This window comes from Alnus glutinosa, chromosome 3 (genome assembly GCF_958979055.1).
Source record: "Alnus glutinosa chromosome 3, dhAlnGlut1.1, whole genome shotgun sequence".
Lineage (NCBI taxonomy): Eukaryota > Viridiplantae > Streptophyta > Magnoliopsida > Fagales > Betulaceae > Alnus > Alnus glutinosa.
The window spans coordinates 27,812,460-27,826,026 of record NC_084888.1 but is presented as its reverse complement, the minus strand read 5'-3'; the positions used below and the strand labels follow the sequence as shown (position 1 = coordinate 27,826,026).

General features: G+C 36.4%; 1 protein-coding gene across 1 annotated transcript; it reads left to right on the top strand.

Moving 5' to 3' along the window:
• Positions 1–997: 997 nt before the first annotated feature.
• LOC133864750 (protein TOPLESS) lies at positions 998–12,649 on the top strand. Its single transcript, XM_062301161.1, has 27 exons — positions 998–1,152; positions 1,576–1,716; positions 1,834–2,013; positions 2,129–2,242; positions 2,331–2,489; positions 3,062–3,239; positions 3,325–3,451; positions 3,569–3,678; positions 4,051–4,216; positions 4,362–4,471; positions 4,579–4,648; positions 4,760–4,833; positions 4,934–5,029; positions 5,120–5,215; positions 5,372–5,499; positions 5,633–5,867; positions 5,968–6,129; positions 6,213–6,320; positions 6,563–6,709; positions 9,656–9,766; positions 9,877–10,056; positions 10,137–10,265; positions 10,343–10,438; positions 10,926–11,111; positions 11,198–11,361; positions 12,076–12,348; positions 12,492–12,649. The coding sequence occupies exons 2-26, from the start codon at positions 1,637–1,639 to the stop codon at positions 12,284–12,286; spliced, it is 3,417 nt and encodes a 1,138-aa protein (XP_062157145.1). The 5' UTR covers positions 998–1,152; positions 1,576–1,636; the 3' UTR covers positions 12,287–12,348; positions 12,492–12,649.
• The last annotated feature ends 918 nt before the right edge of the window (positions 12,650–13,567 follow it).

The window sequence follows — 13,567 nt, the reverse complement described above, 5'->3', positions numbered from 1 at the left end:
CACAATAAGTTTGTTTCACAAATACTTTTTAGATGATTTTTTCTTTTTAATTGCGGTGTGATATAAATGGGAAAAATAGTTTGTTGACTTGTTTATTAATGGTTTTTTTTTTTTTTTTTAAAAAAATTAAAAGTAAAAATCTATCCTTAAAAGTGTTAGCAAAAGATTAAGATGTACGATAATTACTTGCTTACTGATTTGGGGCAGCTATTATTGTGAAATAGCGCGTGCGAGATCTAACTGTCTAAATTTTTTTTAGATTGTTTTATCACCTATCCGAACAAACGAGCTCCTTTCCAATAATAGCTGCGTAATGATTTAAACAGCTAATTGTTGCGGATCTCAATCTACCAAACAAGCCCCATTAATGTCTCTCTCCCCGAAAACGTAGGGTTTTTTCATAACGCCCAATATCTCGTTTCGTATCGCAATCATGGACGGTTTTACTGTATCACGTGATATAATAAGTGTAGTTTAGTACAACTACCCCCCACATATCCATGAGTCGACCAATGGCAAATAGCGTAATAATATCTGGTTGCCGGGGTCAAACTTTATGGGACCCGTCCGAGAAAGCTTGTCGTTTCCTAAGGGATCTGAGACGGAGTAAAGATCGCTTTCTCGGATATTCTAACCTCCTTCTCAGGCGTTCGTCTTTCTAGTTTTCCACCGTTCGATGGATGTGAAAAAATAGATTAAAATCATTTGATTAATATCGACGGTAAGATGAAGAGCAGTCGTACAAGACGTGCCTACCTGAGTATTTCTCTTAAGTCTTGGTCCAAACCAAGCTGAAGGACAGCTGTCAGCTAGAGATTCCGAGCCGATGACCTTGACAAAGTGTTAGCCGGCTAAGTGGGGTCCACGTTAATTGTACTTATAGATAGTTCATTTGACGTATCAGAGAACTTATCGGATGTTAATGGCTTATCAAATTGATAAGCACATTTGCGTATCATCCCTTTATCTGTCTGCCTCCTATAAAAAAAAACCCATTTCAGCGAGTTCAATGTCTCATTATATAAATTTCTGGAGAGAGAAAGTTTTAGAGAAAGAGAGAGAGTAATACCAGTCCATTTCTAGAGAGAGAAAGCTTCTCATCTCTTAGCTCTCTGTGTTCCGTCTGTTGTTTGTGTTCTTCGGTTCTCAAAGGTAAGGGCTTCGTTCGGTTCTTTCTCTGTTTGTGAAATTTAGAATCTTTTAGTTTAAAGTATTTAGCTTTTTTGAGTTTTTCTTTGTTTTCTGGGGAGGTTTTTGCTTTTGCATCTTTGATACCCACATGGTCTAAAAGCAGCTTTCTTTCTATATGTGATCCTCCAAAAAAAAATCACCCTATTTTTATTTTATATTTTTTAACACAATTTTACTTTACCCAAGTCGGTGTGTTCTAAGTGCACGTAATAATTGTGTGCAAAAATGGGTTGTTTTTGTGTGCTATGGATGGTAGTTGAGTGATCTGGTTCTGGGTATGGATTTGAATCTATATGCTATTTTTTTTTTTGCTTTTCTGAATAATTAAGGTAGTTAGACACGACCCCTTTGGAGATTTCTCTGTAACTTACGAGATTTTTGCAGATCTAGTGGTGTTTTTGGTGATTTTCGTGCGTTTGGAATCGAAGAAGACGGGGCGGCTACTATGTCGTCGCTTAGTAGAGAGCTTGTGTTCTTGATCTTACAATTCCTAGATGAGGAAAAGTTCAAAGAGACTGTTCACAAGTAAGCTACCAAGTGTTTAGTTTGCCTCTTTTTCTTTGGGTATTAATTTTATTATGAAGTCATATATGAATAATTGATTTTGTATTTTGCCTCATTAATTGCTTTGTTTATTAATAGGCTTGAACAGGAATCTGGGTTTTTCTTTAATATGAAATATTTTGAGGATGAGGTGCATAATGGGAATTGGGATGAGGTTGAGAAGTACCTTTCTGGATTCACAAAAGTGGATGACAATCGGTATTCGATGAAAATCTTTTTTGAGATAAGGAAGCAGAAGTATCTTGAGGCATTGGATAAGTAAGCTTACTATTTTTTATATTAATTTTCTAATTGTCGATTTTAGAAATGAATGTTTGTCTTCGGAGATTATGCGGTAGATTGCATATTGATGGGACTGTTTAAATTTTATCAGGCACGACCGTTCCAAGGCTGTGGATATATTAGTAAAGGATCTGAAAGTTTTTGCCACATTTAATGAAGAGCTTTTCAAGGAAATCACGCAGCTCTTGACATTGGAGAATTTTAGGTATGATAAATTTATGTTTAAGCTATCCATGTTACAGTAGAAAACAACTATGGAAATTGTACGGAAAACGGGTTTTGTTGTATCCCAGGGAGAATGAGCAACTTTCCAAGTATGGAGATACCAAATCTGCAAGAGCAATCATGTTGGTGGAGCTCAAGAAGCTGATTGAAGCAAATCCTTTATTCCGTGATAAATTGCAATTCCCCAACCTAAAAAATTCAAGGTTACGGACTCTCATCAACCAAAGGTAACTTTTGAAGGAACCCTGTATGATTCAATTTAAATGGATTGGCTGAGTACTTACTTCGAACTGAATTCAAGGTGTTTATACCTGGTACATGCGATTATTTTAATTGCTTGATGTATTATTTGATATGATTGCTTTCTTCTTTCGTGGCATTTAGAATGTGCAATACGATTAACTGAGGATTATAATCTTTTAACCATCTGTTTTATGGTTTACATTGCTCTATAAGTTGGGACTATGCAATGAATGCTGTTGGAAACACAGAATGATCTAATTTTCCTGTAATTTGTCTTTGAATCTTAGTATGAAATATATGCTCCGCAGTCTAGAGGCTACACTGTTTATCAGTTTTGGAGAACCTACATTGACATTATTGCTCATTGTCAGCTTACACTCATGTTAGTTAAATACAGCTATCTGATATCTTAGTGTAGATTACCGCTTGAGTTGGCAGCATCAACTATGTAAAACCCGAGGCCGAATCCAGATAAAAACTCTATTTGTGGATCACACTTGTGGACAACCAAATGTTAGTTAAATACAGCTATCTGATATCTTAGTGTAAATTTCAGCTTGAATTGGCAGCATCAACTATGTAAAAACCCGAGACCAAATCCAGATATAAAAACTCTATTTGTGGATCACACTTGTGGACAACCAAATGGTGCACGAGCTCCATCACCTGCAAACAATCCACTGCTTGGATCCTTACCAAAAGCTGGGGGTTTCCCTAACCTAGGTGCACATGGGGTAAGTTACAGCTAAATTGGCTGTGACGTCAACTTTGTTTGATCTCTGTAGCCTTTCTTTAATTTGCTCGAATGTATGTGTTCAGCCTTTTCAACCTACACCAGCACCAGTACCAGCACCCCTTGCAGGTTGGATGTCCAATCCTTCCACTGTAACTCATCCGGCGGTTTCTGGAGGAGGAGCTATTGGTCTCGGTGCTCCATCAATTCCTGGTAAGATAATTTTCTTTGTTTTTGTATTGGAAACTAGTTCCTCTGTATCATTATGGAGGTCAGATTTGGTACATAGTTCTGTTTTTAACTATTGAAGTGTTTCTTTGTGTTGTATAGCTGCTTTGAAACGTCCAAGGACTCCTCCCACTAACCCTTCTGTAGACTACCCATCTGGGGATTCTGATCATGTTTCTAAACGAACAAGATCAATGGGGATTTCTGATGAGGTATTATACTCACATCAGCAGATATATTTTGGCCATTGACTTGTGAAGTCATTTTATTATTTACTCCCTCTCTGTAAATTAGATGTCCACATTTCCTTTTTTGGATGCAACAGAATCATTGTCCATGATTAAAAGTGAAAAAGTAAAATCTACCATCCTCCGCAATAACTTCCATCTTGAGACTGATATGACTTTTCAAGTCAAAAGTAGGAGGGAATACAAGGATATAATCAATAGGCATGGATGCATCTAATGTATTATCTTAAAAACATTCTGCATTTTCATAGCGGCTCTAATATTCAAATGGAGGGAGCATAAGCATATTATTCTCTCTAAGTTACCACATTTATTGATTAGTGTTCATTTGTTCAGGTAAATCTCCCTGTTAATGTGTTGCCAGTAACATTTCCGGGTCATGGTCATGGTCAGGCTTTTAATGCACCTGATGACTTGCCAAAGACTGTCTTGCGGACTTTAAATCAAGGATCATCTCCCATGAGCATGGATTTTCATCCTGCTCAACAAACTCTGCTTCTTGGTCTGTACTCTTTTAAATCCTTATATTTTCATCCATAAATATTTAAACTACTACTATGTGTTGTAATTGGTATATTTCCTTCCTGTAAGTGTTTCATATGTTATTTAGTAAGTGACCATTGATCATTCTGGATGCTGTGCTTCAGTTGGTACGAATGTTGGGGACATAGGGTTGTGGGAAGTTGGATCTAGAGAACGATTGGTTTTGAAGAACTTCAAAGTTTGGGATCTTAGTGCATGTTCCATGACTTTGCAGGTGTGTCCCTTCTTTATGTTCATTCATAAATGGTACCAGTAAATGTGAATTCTGTACCCTTAATGCTTGTAATTATAGTAATTAAAACTGAACTGTATGAAATTCAGACAGCTCTAGTTAAAGATCCTGGTGTATCTGTTAACCGTGTGATTTGGAGCCCTGATGGTTCTTTATTTGGTAAGTTAATATATTGGAATTTTAAAGTGTTTCGTGTAATATAACAAATATGTATAACTTAAGGGTGAACTGGACCCATTGGATGATTCATTCTTTCTATTTCAATTACAGGAGTTGCATACTCCAGGCACATTGTTCAAATATATTCTTATCATGGGAATGATGATGTACGGCCGCATAAGGAGGTATGCCTAATATTTAAGTTTGCCATTTCAGACTTTAACTCTTATCGTCTGTGGTATTTGAGCTGCTATACTGAAACTGGCTCTGAACTTGCTGATCTAGATTGATGCTCATGTTGGTGGAGTAAATGATATTGCATTTTCACACCCAAATAAGCTACTTTGTGTGATAACCTGTGGTGATGATAAGACCATCAAGGTTGGTTGGCCATATTACGTTTTGGTTGTTTTAATGTCTTGAGTGGAAGTAAAGTTGCCATGCCTTGCTAATTTTGTTTCATAATTGTAGGTGTGGGATGCTAATAATGGTGTAAAGCAATATACCTTTGAAGGTCATGAGGCTCCTGTTTATTCTGTCTGTCCTCACTATAAGGAAAACATTCAGGTTAGTGTCATTTCCATTAGTCATTTTCTCTTATTGTTTTAGTTGCTTACTTTGAGCTTGTCATCCTTGTTATTTATACCTTACCTTTCATTTTTTTTTTCCCAAATACCAGTGTATTTGTTACTAAAATAGCTTTTGTTTTTGTTTTTATGGTAGTTTATATTTTCAACAGCACTGGATGGAAAGATAAAAGCATGGTTGTATGACAACTTGGGATCTCGAGTTGATTATGATGCTCCTGGTCGCTGGTGCACAACAATGGCTTATAGTGCCGATGGTACAAGGTAATATACTCAACCTATTGTGTTGGTGCTGCTTGTCCTTTGCTGTTTGTTGGGGCATGGTCACTAAATTTGGTTTTTATATTTTTTTTAACTATTTTTTGTGGGTGTGGGCGGGGTTTGTGGATGTATGCAGGCTCTTTTCATGTGGGACAAGTAAAGAAGGGGAATCATTTATTGTTGAATGGAATGAAAGTGAAGGGGCTGTTAAAAGGACCTATCATGGATTCCGTAAGCGTTCTTCCGGTGTTGTGCAATTTGATACAACTAAGAACCGATATTTGGCTGCTGGGGATGATTTCTCTATCAAATTCTGGGATATGGACAATGTTCAACTTTTGACAACTGTTGAGGCCGATGGAGGCATCCCGGTAGGTTAATCAAGTCAATATAACAATTGGAAGCACTTAATTTCAATTATTTTTTTTGTCAAAATAATAGTTGCTCAGTTTTGTCTTTTCTACTTCCTAGGCAAGCCCACGAATCCGGTTCAACAAGGATGGCACTCTCTTGGCTGTTTCTGCCAATGAGAATGGAATTAAAATTTTAGCAAATACGGATGGTATTAGGCTATTACGCACATATGAAAATCTTTCTTATGATGCATCAAGAACATCAGAAGCTGTGACAAAGGTAGCTTTAACAGATCGTTAATTGTTGTGACACCTCACCCCAACATGAACTAATCTTGTGTTATTATGTGATATCTCTTGCAGCCAACAATAAACCCAATTTCAGCTGCTGCAGCAGCGGCAGCAGCGGCTGCTGCTACTAGTGCTGGATTTGCAGATAGAGTTGCCCCTATGGTTTCTATTGCTGGCATGGTATGTGGCACTTTTTTTTTTTTTTTTTTTACCCTTTTAATATATATAATATGTATCAGTTGAACCCTCATAATTTTCTCCTCATTATAGCTTAGAAGCCTTAGATAGCAATTACTATTCAATCACTCTTTCTATTGTTATTATGTTATCTTTTTCCACATCTATATTAGATGGAGCTTCTACCATGAATTTATTATTCTTTTAATCTACATCAAATTGACAAGCATGTTTAACCTTGCCAGAATGGGGATGCTCGGAACTTGGGGGATGTGAAACCTAGAATAACAGAAGAATCAAACGACAAATCCAAGATTTGGAAGCTCACTGAAATCAATGAACAATCTCAATGCCGATCCTTGAGGCTGCCTGAAAACCTAAGAGTAACCAAGGTGTGATATTTGCTATCTAACTTTGTTTTAGTATGATTCTTTTTACATAATGATTGTTTGACCATGTTTGAGATCCCGCTTTTTTATTCTTAAGGCAGTTCTTGGTACTTTGGCTAATTCAGCGGCACTGTGTTTCGCTCTAAATTGTTTTGATATTATTTATGTGCTCTTTTGATTTATTTGAATATTTTAATTTTATTGTTAGTATTATTATTTAGGGCAATTATGCCATTGTATTTTTAATGCTAATATAAACAATTTGTTAGCGGGAGTAGGAACCCTAATTTTGGGTCCTCTCTTTCTAACAAACTCTTTTTCTCTTTAATATTTCTTAAATTGGTATCAGAGTAGAAGTTCTGAGTTCGAACTCTGACTCTATAGTTTACCTCCATTTTCAATAAAAATATTCCATGTGTCCTTTAGTTTCAGATGTGAGGGAACAAAGTTTTTCTCTTAACTGTGTTTAAGGAATTTCCTCCGACCCCATCTATTAATCTGACGTGTCCAAAATGCATGTGATAACCAAGTGTGGAGGAAAACTTTGTCTCATGTGAGGAGTGCCAGAATATAAATTAAATGATTAAATTCTCTGTCTCCAATTAGTTTGAGTTTTTGGGATAATTGGTGACTTAATAACTTCTACATTCTTTCCTACGAACAAATTGGTGGTTATTTCAAACGATGCTTTAGATGCATTCCAAATCTCTTTATTGGTGTCTCTTCCTGTCCATGCACCTACCTTATCCTTGCGCACCTACCTTATCCTTGCTCTTCTTTTCATAGACCAAAAGCTCCTTATAGGACAGAGATGTTACTAGCATAGCACAATGATTTTATTGTTAGTTTGAATAAGCTTTTTGATTAGCAACTGATAATGGATTTTGAGGTATAACACCCTAAAGACCCCAAAACTTAAGGAAGCTAGCTTTGTGGTAGTGATATGGTGATGGTGATGCGGGACAAACCCACAAAAATTAAAGAACCGTGAAAGAGAGAAGAAGTAAGAGAAAGAAGAGATGAAGCCCCGAAGGGAGGGAGACACGTGAAACAAAAAGGAGGGGATAATTGACAAACCGTCAATCTCAATTCTCATTCTTCATAAGCTGACAATTACAATAGAAAATTATGCTTCAATAGACTAAGAGACTAAACTCTAACCCTAACTCTAGGGCAACGCCCATTTAATAACTTGCCTAACATAATTTTATTCACTTACCTAACATAACCTAAGACACCGACAATTTACTATTATTGAATTGCAATAATAAAAGACTCGTAAAAATTAAATAAAACATAAATAAAATTGAAGGCTGCGTTCCGCATCAGATGGGGACTCTGATCTCTGTAATGCCTTATCCTCTTTCCCTTGTGTATTCTGAGATCGCCAAGCATATAGTAACATACAACTTTCTTTCTTAAAAAAATGATACTTATCTAATGTTAAATGATTGGTCCCCTCTTCTTTTGCCTTTGAAATGGAAGGGATAGATTGGTGAATCACAGCCATTAGATCATGGTTGGATACCTGTTATTCACCAACCGGTCTTCCATTTCGAAGGCAAAAGGAAAGGAACCAAATCCTTCATTTACTTTGTCAGTACCTTTTGGTAGATACAACTTCAGAAGCAACTGAGTGTTAAGAACCAGTTAGCACTGGAATTGTCCCTGCTTTGTTCAAGAGTGTCATGCGACCTGAAGTCTGATTGTAGTAATAAGACAGTTCTGGAGAAATTGGGTGGATTTCTGGAGAAAATGACCACTTTCTGTTATTATTGTCTTATTTCAGACAATGATTATCAGTTCTAATAATGAAGTTTCGATAGTAGTGATATAATGTTTACAGGAAGGGAAGGGGTTTGTTCTGATGTTTTATTTAGAGAAAATGATTGAATCTGATGAGCTTTTTAAAGCAAAGGCACAAAACATGGTAACAGGATCAAGAGGATTAAGTAACAAGGATTGAAATTCTTTCCGTTTTAAATGCTTCCAATTTAGGAACTCAACATATTGGGCCTAAATGCTATTTCCACTGATTGAAAGATGAGCAGTTGGCACAGTTACCGTTGGGAAAAATTAGGTCTATTATGCTCACATCCCTAACAGTCAGTAAGTAAATTGAAAGGGAAATTAACAGTCATTATTCACTTAAATGCTCATGAACTGCATAACTTCTATATAACGCTACCATTCTCTTCAACATTTATTTATTGCTAGGAACTAGAAAGGGAATTTAAATTCAAGTGGCATAAAGAGTAGATTCGAGTCATGAGCATTGAATTGATGAGGGTTGGTATTGCTCTTACCCTTGAGGATTGTAAGGATTGATAAACGTGGGACCTTAAGCTGTCCAGCATAAATTAATATGCAGTCATCTTTCAAACTCTTAGCCTGTTGTATTTTATAAGGATTATTCCATAAAATATAGAAATGTTCTAATTAACTTTATTGTTAAATCACCACTTATCCCAAATGCTTAATTTGATAAGAAATGATTAATTTTTAAATTAATATTTTAACACTTTCTTTCACGTGTGAGACTAGACAACACGTGAACTATTTTAATTGAAATTAGGGATAAATTACGGAGATAGAGTTTGAACTTAGGACATTTTTTTTTGTTCTAATACCATGTTAAACCGCTACTTATTCCAAAAGCTTAAGTTGATAGGAAATGGTAAATTTAATCATTTAATTAATAATTTAACATCTATTTTGCAATTGCCTCCATCTTATCTGTCTATAGCAGAATTGGAATTAAACGGTAGACACTTTCCTTTATACCAATATGATTGCTGAATATATCTGCCCTTTTCATTTAATATATTGGGCTACTCTGTATTTGATCAATTCATGAACTTCCAACACGAATTTGACTCTTAAGTTTTATTTGATCCATCTTGTCTTTGACAAAAATATTCTCATTAACATCCTCCATGATTATTACAGATATCGAGGTTAATCTATACGAATTCAGGTAATGCCGTTTTGGCATTAGCATCAAATGCCATTCATCTGCTCTGGAAATGGCAGCGAAGTGATCGTAATTCTTCTGGCAAGGTACAAGGACAAGTGAAAGAAACTTGTGTCAACCCTTAGTAGCTCTTTCATCATAGTTATGAAAAGTGAGTTCCGTTTTTATCTACAAATTTGGTGCTTTTATCTTGCAGGCAACTGCCAGCGTGTCACCTCAATTATGGCAACCGCCTAGTGGCATTCTAATGACCAATGATGTTGCTGACACTAGCCCTGAAGAGGCTGTTCCCTGCTTTGCTTTGTCCAAGAATGATTCTTATGTAATGTCAGCATCTGGAGGAAAGATTTCCTTGTTCAATATGATGACATTTAAGGTAGCCCACGAGTCCTATGTAGCTTGAAGTTTATTTTCATTTTTCATTTGACCAATTTCAATTTCTTTCTGCAACTGCAGACAATGACAACTTTCATGCCGCCACCACCTGCAGCAACATTTCTTGCTTTCCATCCACAAGATAACAACATTATCGCCATTGGCATGGATGATTCCACAATTCAGATATATAACGTTCGCGTAGATGAAGTATGATGCAGTATATGGACACAATCTATAATATTTATGGTTTGGGATGTTGTTGACTTAAAATTTTCTTGATTCAGGTTAAGAGCAAGCTTAAAGGACACTCTAAAAGAATAACTGGCCTTGCCTTTTCTCATTTACTGAATGTGTTAGTTTCATCTGGAGCGGATGCTCAGGTAACAATTTTCATATTCAGATATGTGTTGCAAATCGGTCATGCTTTCCTGATTCAGTTGTGAAATTGTGATTGAAGTCAACCTAATCAATGACCTAGATCTCATTCTTTAATGAATCTGCAATCATCATTCAGTTTCAGCAAGGCAGAGCTAACTCTTAATTCTACTGTTCTCTAAAAGGCCTGCCAAAATTCACCCTTGATATGATTAAATGACTAATTGACACTGGAACTTATTTGATACGTCTTTAAATAATTCCAACATAACAATCAATGCTTATTTCTTCTCTTACATGCAATGCTTTTACTGACTCATGTTCACTGTTGATTTTCTCCGGAATTGTTACACTGAATTTTCCAAAAGATCATCAAATTGTGAAGTATTATCATCAATGAATTATTCCTAAATTCTGAATCAGGCTTAATCAGTAATTCTCAAAAGTATTTATAAATTGGTTCACTTACAATGGTACTTATTCTTTCTCCAGCTTTGTGTATGGAAATCTGATGGATGGGAAAAGCAGAAGACCAGATACTTGCAACTTCCAGCTGGAAGGACTCCAGCACAGTCAGACACACGCGTACAGTTCCATCAGGACCAGACTGTCTTTCTGGTTGTACATGAAACTCAGCTTGCCATATATGAAACAACAAAACTGGAATGTGTAAAGCAGGTATTTTAATTTCTAAGTGCTTTTTTATATTTGGGGAAGTAACATTTTGCTTTCCTTTTTTCTAATGTGCATTCTGCTATTTCCAGTGGGTCTCACGTGAATCTGCCCCCATCTCTCATGCAACATTCTCATGTGATAGCCAGTTGGTATATGCCAGCTTCCTAGATGCAACAGTCGCTGTATTTAGTGCTGCCAATCTCAGACTACGTTGTCGAATCAATCCTTCTGCTTATCTTCCTGCTAGCGTGAGGTACTTCCATAGCTCCAAGTCAACTTGGGTTTATTCAGATCAGTTTCCAGCTTTACTTATTTTTTGATAGATGGGTTAGTATTTTGTTGGGTTTGCCTCACTTTCACAGTAAATGCTTACCTCAATATATTTGAATTGGGATTTAAACTTTGGTTACAGCATTTGACACTTTCATATTCCCAGATTGTCCTGGATGTCTATACCAAATAGAAATATTGGACACAAATAATTCTTCCTGCATAAAGATTTTTTCTAATTGGAACTCAATTGACCTAGAAATGTATGATGTGTTCAGCTGACTTTTCATCTTTTACAAGAATTCATTTTCTTTTCCAAATTCCTTAGATTATTTAAGCTTTTATTAATGTCTTAGAGTATATTAAATTAAAAAGGTAAAAAGATATTCATAAATTGAAAAGTGAAATTGAAACATAATTTTGGTTTTTGGTAAAATATTTTACACTAGATAGTTTACTGGACTGCTCAGACTGAGGTTCCAAAATATGCTGAATTCTTTGCAATTGCATCTACATTTTTAATCAAGCTACTCTCTAACCTGGTAAAAGTGCTTGTCCAATTCTGAAGAATTTGCCAGTTTTATGTATATCATGTTTTTTCCTAGTTTGACAGTGGAAAACTTGATTGCACTCTCTACCGACCTGTACATGTGATAGTTATTGTAGATTCCAATCCTTTGTTTCCTCAATGCTGCAGCTCTAATGTACAACCGCTCGTGATTGCGGCGCATCCACAAGAACCAAATCAATTTGCATTAGGGCTTTCGGATGGAGGGGTTCATGTCTTTGAGCCCCTTGAATCTGAAGGCAAATGGGGTTTGCCTCCACCGGTTGAGAATGGGTCAGCGAGCAGTGTGTCAGCTTCTCCTTCAGTTGGAGCTTCAGGTTCAGAGCAACCCCAGAGATGATCAAACAGCTGCCAGTGACAAGTTCTTTTACATGCTTGCTTGCTGGCCCATCTCAAATCTAGGTATCCTTTACACCACTTGTTCTTCTGTATTTTGAGAGCAGCTGTAATTTTGTCTAATCTCCAGAACTTCAATTTTGATATATTATCTGGCTCTTGTTTTCTTGTCTCTTTTTCATTCATATTTTGATTTTTGTCTTTCGCAGTTTGCGGTTGATGACATGTAATTTACTCAAGGATGGACACTGCAAAATATGTAGATTTGACATGTTTAATCAAATTCTGAGGTAAATGCTGTAGGAGTATTAACAATTGAATGCCATTTACTTTTGGGAAGGAAATTCTTCGAAAAAGAATTTATGTTTTTCCTCTCTCTCTCTCTCTCTCTCTCTCTCTCTCTCTCATGTTTTATGTATCAAATCTCAGTGCAGTCGCCCCTTGGCACTTGAGAGACATTAAAGCCATCCCTTTTGAACTTTTTATCAAGCAACAGTGGCCAGCTATCCGAATCTTTTTCTTGTTTCCCACAGTAATTTTTTTGACTGATACTATGACTTGTTTCCCCCAGAAGAAAGGGTTTTAAATTATTAATGGGATCAAATGGTAAAACACTTTGGGGTTTAGAATTTTGGCGGACAAATATCATAGTTACCAGAAAACACTCTATTTCAGATAACCCCATTGAGCTGCATGTACCCTCTGAAAATATTTGAGATGCCCAATTATGCTTCCTTTCCATGCCTAACACTATTGTGACCAGAAATTCATGAAAGAACCCCATTGGAGAGCGACATAGAACAAGAAACCATTAAACTTTCTTCTAGTGAGAAGAGCTTAGGGCTCCAACTGCATGCCTGTTGAAGAAGAAAGAGCCGACGCTCACCGTGGGAGGAGCCATAGTGAAAGCAAATCTTCATAGTTGTTCATAGTGGATTCTGCCAGTGCCATGGGTCCTGTCCCACTATGAAAGAAGACGGTATAGAAGAAACTACAACCGTTAGACAAAAATATCATTTTCAGAATGAATTTGTTACTTGAAAGGAGGTTTCCACATAAATGATATCATGAGCAAAGGTTGACATTTGTAGGGATTGAGGTCCACGGCATTTGGGCGCGCGGGTGAATCTCATATATGCTCCCCCTTCAATTTGGACAGTTGTTGTGAATCCCAATCTATGCTCTTTTAATTTGAACAGTTAATTGTCTTGGATCTCAATCTTATTTTTAGACGTTTCACTAGTTACCATGTAAAAGAGCACATTACATTTGAGGGTAAATTACA

Excerpts from the sequence above, each read along its gene's own strand:
- LOC133864750 (XM_062301161.1), top strand. The coding sequence starts at position 1,637 with ATGTCGTCGCTTAGTAGAGAGCTTGTGTTCTTGATCTTACAATTCCTA. Across the intron at positions 4,472-4,578 it reads CATGTTCCATGACTTTGCAG|ACAGCTCTAGTTAAAGATCC; the intron begins GTGTGTCCCTTC and ends TATGAAATTCAG. Across the intron at positions 4,649-4,759 it reads CCCTGATGGTTCTTTATTTG|GAGTTGCATACTCCAGGCAC; the intron begins GTAAGTTAATAT and ends TTTCAATTACAG.